This window comes from Eutrigla gurnardus (assembly GCF_963514095.1).
Source record: "Eutrigla gurnardus genome assembly, chromosome: 3".
In the NCBI taxonomy this organism is placed as follows: Eukaryota; Metazoa; Chordata; class Actinopteri; order Perciformes; family Triglidae; genus Eutrigla; species Eutrigla gurnardus.
In genome coordinates, this window is record NC_139917.1 from 31,699,985 (window position 1) to 31,710,853 (window position 10,869).

General features: G+C 43.2%; 1 protein-coding gene across 1 annotated transcript; it reads right to left on the minus strand.

Moving 5' to 3' along the window:
• Positions 1 to 1,168: 1,168 nt before the first annotated feature.
• On the minus strand, positions 1,169 to 8,395 carry LOC311011247 (aspartate aminotransferase, cytoplasmic-like). Its single transcript, XM_084006080.1, has 9 exons — positions 8,162 to 8,395; positions 5,191 to 5,372; positions 4,802 to 4,925; positions 4,586 to 4,698; positions 4,307 to 4,411; positions 3,491 to 3,641; positions 3,229 to 3,394; positions 2,817 to 2,959; positions 1,169 to 2,040 (listed from the first exon to the last, which is right to left on the minus strand). Exons 1-9 carry the CDS (start codon positions 8,268 to 8,270, stop codon positions 1,901 to 1,903), a joined length of 1,233 nt encoding a protein of 410 aa, XP_083862206.1. The 5' UTR covers positions 8,271 to 8,395; the 3' UTR covers positions 1,169 to 1,900.
• Positions 8,396 to 10,869: the final 2,474 nt, after the last annotated feature.

Consider the following 10,869-nt stretch of genomic DNA (forward strand, 5'->3'; position numbering starts at 1 on the left):
AATGTTCGTGAAGCCAGTATGTTTTAGTTTTAGGAGTTTAAAGCAGATTTTGATGATTATTCAATTAAATTGTATTTATAGCATCATATGACAAAAAATGTCATCTCAGGACACTTTCCACAGAGAGCAGGACTAGAACAGGATCAGGATCTTCCCAACATCACCGGGAGAAAAGCGTTACAGCGCCACATAGTGGAGAGAAAAAAACGGACTTTAGGCAGAAATCAGACAGATGGTGAACAGGGTGTGGCTCCGAGTTTACGGATCAGATTTGTGGCACTGCAGTATGATGATGGAGGAGGAGGAAGGAGAGGAGGAGGGAGAGGAGGAGGAGGGACAGGAGGAGGAGGAGGGAGAGGAGGAGGAGGGAGAGGAGGAGGAGGGAGACAGGGAAGAATGGGAGTCTCAGGTATGAGCTATACAGAAGCTGCTTTTGACAAAATAATCAATCAAAACAATTAAGATTTCATTCTGATCGAATCTGCTGCATGGCTTTTATTTTGGCGGGTCGCCTGCTTTGAAGAAGAACATTGTGTTTCTTTGGAGGGTTTTTTCTTCTCGACATGTCGGGATAGTTTTTGTTGCATCTCACAGAGAGGAGGAGGCATTTCGTCACGTTCAAAGATCATAAAGATAAATCATCCCGGTGGAACCGGGGAGGATGTTTCCAGGCTCTGCTCATTGGCTGGAACGGGCAGAGGGGGGAGGGGGGGGGGGGGGGGGGGGAGCATCCCTCCTGGGTGTGATACATCAAACCTGCTGAGTCACTTTGCTGCATTGGAGCACCGAGCTCGGCCAATCAGCATCCTCCTCCGAGGTCAAAGACGACAAGCGATTCTTGCTGCAGGACCTCGTCGATTCGTTTTCCTGCAGCAGATCCATCCGATGATCCCAGATCAGTTCTGATCTTTCACCAACTTCTGCTCCGATGATCTGACAAACATCTCCGATTGGTGCCGAGGAGACATTTCAACAGCCTTCACTTTATATTTAACAATTAGTCCGTCTTATAATTAACAACACGTCTGTAATTGATTAACGAGTATCAACAGCATGACATGCATGTGACAATATTATTCATTTGAAAAGTTTGACAGGAAACTGATTTCTCGTCCCATTTAAACACCGTGGGGTCGGAGGGTAAATAAACAGGCAGACGGTTGCTTCCTGTGTTTTACCGTTTATTGTGCTGATGTGAGCCTTTACAAACAACAACAACGACATGATGGATTTAACAGCAGTGGCCTCTTGTAACAGGTAGAGGGCGCTGCAGGGCGGCAGGAAAAAGAACAACAGCAGGAGAATCAGAAGAGAGTTTGTTCGATTGGCACAAAGTCGGTTAAACTAACGTGGTGATGATCTACGTAGCTGCACCGGTCCGACCACACCAGAACGCCCTCCGTTAGACAGAACCGTTAAACCACTAAATATACATAGATTCACTTATTGGACTTCAGGGATCCTCCAGGGAGTACAACTCTAAAGGTGATTACATCTATTTACATTAACCGCCGGTTTAGTCCACGACTACCGGACGAATCCCTGCTAGTTAATGATGGCAGAAGCTCCATGATGTTTGTGAGGAGAAGCGATAAAAGCCCTGAAATGAAGGGACCTGGACAAAAAGGCGTCCGAGTACGGAGCTCTGGTGGATGCCTGCGTTCAAGTGTCTTCCTAGAAATCATTGCACCTCCCAAAAAAGGTTTACACCTTCACATGAGAACAGAAAAAAAACAAGCATCGGCCCTCCCATTGGTTCAACTGCAAAATCCCGACTACAGTTCAACCAATCAGGAGGTCAGGACGAGCAAGGGGAGGGGGGAGAGCACAAGGGCACAGACATGACGGTACTTCCTGCGGCGTGCAGGAGGTAGGAAGCGGGCGGACAGAGGCGGCCCCTCTACTGGACCTTGGTGACGGCATCGTGGATGGACTGGGCGACGTAGTCGATGTTCTTGGAGGTGAGGCCGCACATGTTGATGCGCCCGCTGGCCATCAGGTACACGTGCTTCTCTTTGATCATGTACTCCACCTGTTTGGCTGCAAGACATCAGGACACGGTGGCGGTCAGGCGGCGCCAAGAAGTTACACTGATGATGCTTCATGCACGCATGCACAGGGGTCTAGGATAGTAGACCACATGAGTCCAGAGACCAGATCAGACTATGTGGAGGAACCAGAGACTGTCTGTGGTCCAAACAACAAGGTCTCTGCTGTATTTATGTCTAGATGACCTTATTTGGAGTGTTGATGGAGCAGCTACAATGTTAGCGTTGCCTAGCACCATCAACCAGACTCCATTCAGAAAACCAGCGTTTTAACAGTAGTTATCTTGTGGTCTTACAGACAGACCTAACAAAGCATGACTCAGCACTTTTTACTGATCACCATCATGATGGAGTTATTTCAGCATCCTTTTCATCTGGTTATTGATATTAAATCACAGATCAATACTTGATTCTGGTTCCTCCAGCCCACGTGGGTCTTGCTAGATCCAGATCCTTTTCATCTGGTTGTTGAAATTATGATGATGATTAACAATAGATGGAGAACTAGTAAAACAAAACCTGGCTGATAAATGTAAATACTCGACATTGAGAAATATATGTAAATATTATAGATATGAATATATAGAAGTTGGTAGAGACGCTTCATCTAGCCAACACAAACTGATGATGACGTCTTTATTTATTCAGTATTTCCCTGTGTGTGTGTGTGTGTGTGTGTGTGTGTGTGTGTGTGTGTGTGTGTGTGTGTGTGTGTGTGTGTGTGTGTGTGTGTGTGCGTGTGTGTGTGTGTGCGTTCTCTCCACTCACGGTTCAGGCCGGTGAAACTAAACATGCCGATCTGCTGGGTGATGTGGTCCCAGGTCCCCGGGGTGCCCAGACCCTGCAGCTTGGACTTCAGCTGGTCCCTCATCAGCAGGACGCGGTCTGCCATGGTCTTCACGTTCCCCTTCCTACGCAGACGAGCAGAGAGTTATAAAAAACATTAAACACGACCTCAAAACCTCCAAAAAGCTGCTTAAATATTTTAAAAGAAACGTGTTAAATATTCATGTGCACTTCAGTGAGAGAAGGTAGACTCTCTGTTCAAACACTGAAACGCTTCATGTGTGTGTGTGTGTGTGTGTGTGTGATGTCAATACACACCAAAGATCAAACTGTTTGAATATAAGAGGGAAAGTGAATTAGAGAATGATGGAATGACCACGAGTTCGGAACGTACCATTCGGCGAAGAGTTCGGGGCAGTTGAGGGTCTTGCTGACGATGCGTGCTCCCTGAGACGGCGGGTTGGACCAGGTGGTCCTGACGATCTTCTCCATCTGGGACAGGATGCGGGTCAGGTTCTCGTTGTCCTGGGCAACCACGGTCAGGTTTCCAACTCTCTCGTCTGATAAGAGCAGCAGGCAAAAGAGAGTTCAGGACACGTGACGAGTATTTAACGCACCAGTCCAGACGACGTGTGACTGTTTTCGGGGGAACTCACTGTAAAGGCCGAAGTTTTTGGAGAAGGACTGAGCTACAAACAGCTCAAAGCCCTCGGAGACGAAGTACCGGATGGCCCAGGCGTCTTTATCCAGACTGCCAGAGGCGAAGCCCTGATAGGCTGAGTCGAAGAACACAAACAAGTTCCTCCTCTAGAGGAAACAAAAAAGAGACGTGGAAGAGGGAAACAGTTGGACACATTTGAGCAAAAGAATTGAAAAAAAAAAAGCTCCAAAAAGCAACAATCCCTGGTGCACACCGAGCAGTTTGGGGTTTGTTTTAAGCTCCTGTCACATGTTATTACTGTGGTATTTTTACAGTAGAAGTCCTGCATCTCGATGGAAACATCACAATCATGGCTAGTAAAATAGAAAAAAATAAAATAAAATAACTGTAATTCAAGATATCCTGATAATCATCCCAATAGCCTTAAAGTTCTTAAAATAACACTTTAAATCACTTCACATTTTGTTAAGAAAACTTATATTTGTATTGCGTCACACTGTTTTTTTTAACAGGATCTGGTCACTGCAGACGGTTTTATTTTGGGCTTAATTTTAAATGAGACATGTAGAATAGATTTTGACAAATCACAATTTTTAGCTTTAATTTGTTGGATTTTCCTGACAGAAGCGTTTGTCACACGCGTGATGTGTTCAAGGACCATCAGAAAGTTGAAAGCCTGTTGATAACGCCTACTTTTACAGCTTCTAGCGAGTAGAAATGTTGTAATTTCGTTCCATTTTTGTGTTAAATCCAGAACCAACAGACCTGAATTCAAACCTTTACATAAAGGGGGGGGGGGTCACCACGCTACCTTCATGATCTCGGCGATCTTCTTCCACTCGTCCGGGGTCGGGTCGGTGCCGGTGGGGTTGTGAGCGCAGGCGTGGAGGACGAAGATGGAGTGTTCTGGAGCTTTCTGTCGACAGAAGGTTGAAATGGTGACATCACGGCCTCAAACTCTATTTAGGGAAGCTGCATGCTTGCTGGGCTTTGGCCCAGATGTTTAATGTCAAAGATCATATCTACAGAGCACTTTTCATGGTACTCAAAGTAACTTTACAGTTAAAATACAAGTTAGTGGATTAACCACCTCCAGGTCGTCCAGGAGCCCGGCCAGGTCCAGGCCCCTCTGGGCGGCGTCCCAGTAGTGGTAGGGCCGGATGTCTTTGAAGCCGGCGTCAGCAAACACACTGTTGTGGTTCTCTGGGAGGAAGAGGAACACGCAGCAGATGATTAAAAAAACTGTTTCAGGCAGCAACAGATGAGTTTACATCACATCGGTGCTACACGGCCGTCGTCTGCTCACCCCAGGTCGGCGCCGACACGTAGACGGGCGTGGCGGTGTTGTTGACGCCGTTGTACCAGCGACGCAGGAACTCGGCCCCGATCCTCAACGCACCCGTGCCACCCAGAGCCTGGACCCCTCCCACCTGAGAGGGGAAACGGGACGAGAAGACACCTGGTCACAAGTCAGGAATGGAAAAGTGACTATTTCATATTTACCGTTATGTGATGTTTATTTGATTCATAAAATTATCTACAGATCTATGAGACGCCAAAAACAATGACAGACATTCATCACAAGTTCTCAAAGTCCAGAACTGAATCCAAGCTACAGCCGAAAACGTTGAAATCCATACACAAGTGTGTGTGTGTGTGTGTGTGTGTGTGTGTGTGTCTCTCTCTCTCTCTCACCCGGTTGTCCTTGATGGCGGCGCTGTCGTCTCCCAGGGCGACCTTGGAGGAGGCGGAGCGGAACTCGGGCAGGCCGAGGATGGGCAGGTACTCGTGGTTCAGGCTGCCGTCCTCCACGATCAGCCGCTCCACCTTCTTCACCACCGGCAGCACCCAGGGCTGGCAGTCGTCCGTACGGTAAGCTGGAGGGGACACAAAGCAAACCACAACCATAAGAAGTACTTCACAGTGAAGAGACGTACCGGCACTTTGAGTCTGACAGAGTTTAAGTGATGTGTGAGCAGCTCTGCTGGAGGTCTGAACGGATCCAGCAGTCAGAACATGAAGGTCCAGGATGTATTCTAGCTTCTAGTCAACACATGAAGTTAAAAGGAAGATTACAGCAGGACAGGAGCCGCTCCGAGCTGGTTCTGGATCAGCACAACTCCATTCAGAAAACAAGGAAAATAACAACGTGGCTCTAGTTATCGAACAAATGTTCCAGTAAAATCAGACTCAAGCATCTCCTGTAAGTCAGCTGTTAAGTATTATTTTCCCGTGTTTCTCACTATATATTTTTGCCAGACATACTGCACCATTTCTCTGTTGTATTTCAAAGCACGCAGCTGAAATGTAACAACAATGAAACATGATAAAACCAGACGCACACTCTCTGAAGGTCACGTTATGTTGCCAGACTTCACTACTGTAAGTGTTTGTGTTGCACATGTTTGACTCCTGAAGAACTCGTGCTCCCTCGTACTGGATTGGGGGGGGGGGGGGGGGGCTGTGCAGAGCTGGATCAAGTATCAGGCCTTCCCCACAGCTGCAGACACATTTAAAAGGTCAAACAAGCGGGTCAGCTGATTGTGTGGCGACGAGTTCAAGGTCAAGACTGCACACAAACGGGCGAGGCCTTCAAATTCGCTGATTACTGTTTTCAGGCCAAACCGGTTCGTGCACACACGGATACGAGGTGCAAACATGCAGCTCAGTCCCAGTCCATGTTGCAGGATTTTTTATTTTTTTGGAAAGCACAGTGATCCAAAAAAACAACATTAATCTTACTTTTCCATTTTTCTTCTTTCATAAGCATAGAGCCAGGTGTTGTGGGAAAAATAATCTGCCCAATAAAGATCAACAATCAGGATCAGCTTTTTCTCCAAGGTTTATCCGACAAAGTATTTTTGTCTGCAGAGGAAAATAATGTTCACCCCTGCCTTCTGATGCAAAAGCCCAGAGACAGCAGGAACGAGCCTGAGGCTAGCAGCAATCTCCCTTTTAAGGAGGAGGAATCATACCGTAGACAAAAGACGGGTCATGTCCAATCTTACAAAACACAAGATGTACAGAACACAGATGTAATATCCTCTGAAATCATCTCATGACATGTGGCACTCGTGCTCATATCACCTAACTCCAGCTACAGGGCGCCTTACCTTCAACCTTCAACCTTCACTTCCAGAATAGAATATACATATATGTACATTATATATATATATATACATATATATAATAGAATATAAAATACATTTATGAACGCCCTTCCACCCGTTCAGACTCACAACACTTCTACATCTACATACCTACAACCCTTCCTAGAAGTCTGTTGTGTTCATTTTAAACAGCTTAACATGTCTTGGACTTGATGGATCCACTTAATGAAAAGTTTCTGAAGTCATGAAACTGTCAGAGATGAATGAAATAAATAATGAAGGAATCTGTCTGTTTGCTCTTTAGTTGACATGATGAGAAATTACACACACGTCAAAGATTTAAATACCAAGACCTAGTTATATTTGTGATCGTGGCCCTTTGTGTAAAGAGAGAGTGCATGCCGTACGACCTAAAAACAAATAAAATGATCAATATGTCATTTTAACTCGGACAGAAAGAAAACACACAAAGGTTATAAGTGAGAAATAGAGTTTTAGGTATTCAGTGAGCCATGATTTCACCGTGTTCATTCAAACGGATGTCAAGTTGGTGTTAAACCACAAGAAGAGCAAAGACGAGATCATCATTAAAGATGACATCATCATCAAAGATGACATCATCAACAACACCATCCTTCACATGGGTGCAGCACAATAGTCAGACAGGATTCAGCTCGGCTGGTTGACCACAGCTGGACGAACCCAACGGTGAAAAGAATAAAAACAGTAAATATCGGTTGTTGCTGAGATCCGTTCCTCAGCAACACAGTTCTCTTGAAACTAAAAAAACAAAACAAACTAACTCTGAATGGATAATGTTAAATTTGCGTTATGTTTTTTTATTTTCTGAAACTGCTTTGCCTTACATTGCCAATTGAATGGAAGTTGGTAGAATCCTGTTTTGAATGGAGTATTAATTTTATATGTTGTATAACCCTGATATGATTCAGTAAATAAATAAATATAAATTATAAAATATAATTATGTATATATATATATATATAACATTTTAATTTATTTACATAAAATGTATAGAAATATAGAAATAGAAATATTAGATCTTATTGCCCCCTGTGTTTAACATGCAGTGTCCCTGAGAAATAACATTACATTTAACATAAAAAGCTGCTTTAAAGTTCCCAAACCAATCATCTCTGATTAAAAACGACATCCACATTTAAACAGTGACTGGTGATGCGTTCAAGGACACAGGTGGTAAAGTGGAATAACTAAGCTCGTCTGTACTGGAAGTGCTTTTCGGGGTGTCGTATAGCGGCATGTAGCATTCATATACAGCTGTCAACGTTAGGCTAGCCTGAGCTCGTTAGCTTCCTAGCTCGCTGCTAGCTTGTAGCGAAGGTCAAATGAAAGAGCTGCGGATGTTTGATAGCATGACAACACCGGCGCCGCGCTAGCGGACACCCATAGCTCGGTGGCTAACGTGAAACTAAAAACACGGCCGGCGGAAGCACAGCGTTTAGTGGGCTGCTAGCAAGCTAACCTAGCCTAGCATTAGCATTAGCATCAGCGGGGTAGCGACCGTCTCTTCAACGTACCTCCAACGCCCAGATTCACCTTCTGCGTGTGGCTGTCCTCCCTGAAGTCAGCGGACAGCTTGAAGACCGCCACCGGGGGCGCCTGCGGGACTTCGCTGAAGATGGACATGGCTCGAAGGGGGGGAAGGCGGATGATCCCGGAGCTAAGAGGAGGAGGAGACCGGCGGCGAGAGGGTGCTTCCAGCGGGGACAGAGAGATAAAGACGAGGCCGGTTCACCTTCACTGGCTCTCTGGGTAGACCGCGGTCGAGGAGTCAATGCGGGGAGCCAATAGGAAGCCGCGTAACTGTGACGTAGTCCTGAGTTCGCCACTGAGAGCTTAGATACATTTTACTTTTTTATATTTATTTGTATACTTCGAATATATATAAATGATTAAACATATATATATATATATATATATATATATATATATATATGTGTATATATTATTTATCTATATTTATATTTTGAAATGTGACGTGTGACAGATACATCAGAGAAACTGTAGCAGCTAAATGGTATAAATCACTGCACAACAACAAATACTCTCAGCAAATGGTCAATAGGAAATAGAATAACAAAAATAAAAAAAAAGATCCAAAGACCTTTATTGGCCGATAAATTAAAATAAAAACTTTAATTTAATGACACAATTACAATGACATAGAAATAGACAAAAACGAGGACAACAAAAGAGAAACAAGTAAACACAGAACTATAATGCACATGCAAGTAGGTGAAACATAAATAAATATAAAAGCATTGCTTAGGAAGGCTTAAATGCACATGCTTCATGTATGTATTAGCATAACGTTTAAGTAAGCATATATGTATGTTTGTAAATATGTATGAGTGGTTACACAAGTGCATGCATGCATGTGTGTATTTTGTTTCGGTTGAAGTCTCTGTTTACAAAGAGCAGCCAGATCCAGTCGGTCCTTCCGGCTCTGCTGATCTGGTATCTGTGCTTCAAAGGAACAAAACGTGTGATAAGCAGTGAGTCAGCAGCTCACAGTCACGGCGGGGTATTGATGAATATCTCGACAGCGTGTGAACGCAGGAGTCGTGATCGGCCACTAGAGGGCAGTGTGACGCAGCAGAAGAATGAGCGTGAGTTAAAAACAGGCTTTAACAGCACGACTTATAAATGATCTCACGGCCATATCAAGATTATATTTATTTGGGGGGTGGGTAATAACACTATTATTATTAAAATAATCAATAGTATTACATGTTTATACAAGCTTTTTCTACATTAACTATAAAAGCTGTAAGTAAACTACAGAAATATTACATCAATTATACAGATATTCATGGATATGTCGTTTTTGTTTCATTTTATTTTATTATTTTGATTTAGCTTGTTTCAACTATATTTGCTTCTTTTCTCCTTTAGTGTTTTAGAAAGGCACCCATAAATAAAAAGTTAAAATGATTTTCATAATTATTATTATATGCAATAGAGGATAAACGTCACCATGACGACGTCCACCTCTTATATACAGTCTGTGATTATAACATTGGGTTTATAATTACTGATGCGTTTATGTGTTCATCACTTTAATGCTGCAGCCAATCATTGGCCTCTGAAACGTCTCAGAAATGAAGTGAAGTAGAACCTTAAAGCTGCGTCTGCTTCCTCTCTGCTGAGGAAACTCTGTCCAAACATCCAGGTGTGTCTCTCTCCCCGTCTCTCTCTCTCTGTCTCTCTGTCTCTCTCCCCGTCTCTCTCTCCTGGGTGTGATCTGAAGTGTTTGATGAATGGCCTTGGCTTCACTTCTGTACATCCTCCACTTCCAGCCCTCCTGCAGCTAAAGTAGTATGTTTTTGTGTCAGTGAAGTGTAACTGTCACACACACACACACACACACACACACACACACACACACACACACACACACACACACAGACACACACACACACAGGTCGAATAGAAACAATAATACATATTCTCTCCCAACTACACTCACCTCACCTTTCATAAATGTCTAAAAGTGCAAATGGTTTTCACTGACACACACACACACACACACACACACACACACACACACACACACACACACACACACACACACACACACACACACACACTCCGAGGCCTCCCCCCTGCTCTCCTTTCTCTCCAGAAACACTCGATGAATCGTCAACAGTGTAGGATTTCAAAGAGGCGAGGGGCCGGAGCTCCTGGTGAGCTGATTGAAGGCAATTTGTCGACATGATGGACGTTTCGTTGCCCCGCTGCTCCTCCTCTCCTGCTCCTCTCCTGCTCCTCTGCTCCTCCTCGGTTGCTCCTCCTCTGCTCCTCCTCTGGAAAATATAACTCCCACTGAATAATAATAATAATAATAATCATAATAATGATAATTATAATAATAATAATAATGATGATGATGATGATGATGATGATGATGATAATAATAATGATGGTGATAATTTAAATAATAATAATAATGATGATGATAATTGAAATAATAATAATAATAATCATAATAATGATAATTATAATAATAATAATAATGATGATGATGATGATGATGATGATGATGATGATAATAATAATAATAATGACAATAATGATGATAATAATAATAATGATGATAATTGAAATAATAATAATGATGATAATTGAAATAATATTAATAATAATGATAATGATAATAATAATAATGATGATAATTGAAATAATAATAATGATGATAATTGAAATAATATTAATAATAATGATA

Coding starts and splice junctions, on each gene's coding strand:
- LOC311011247 (XM_084006080.1), bottom strand. CDS start 8,270: ATGTCCATCTTCAGCGAAGTCCCGCAGGCGCCCCCGGTGGCGGTCTTC. Junction 4,412..4,585: donor GGCTCCTGGACGACCTGGAG/GTGGTTAATCCA, acceptor TTCTGTCGACAG/AAAGCTCCAGAACACTCCAT. Junction 2,041..2,816: donor TAGTTTCACCGGCCTGAACC/GTGAGTGGAGAG, acceptor GATGTCTTGCAG/CCAAACAGGTGGAGTACATG.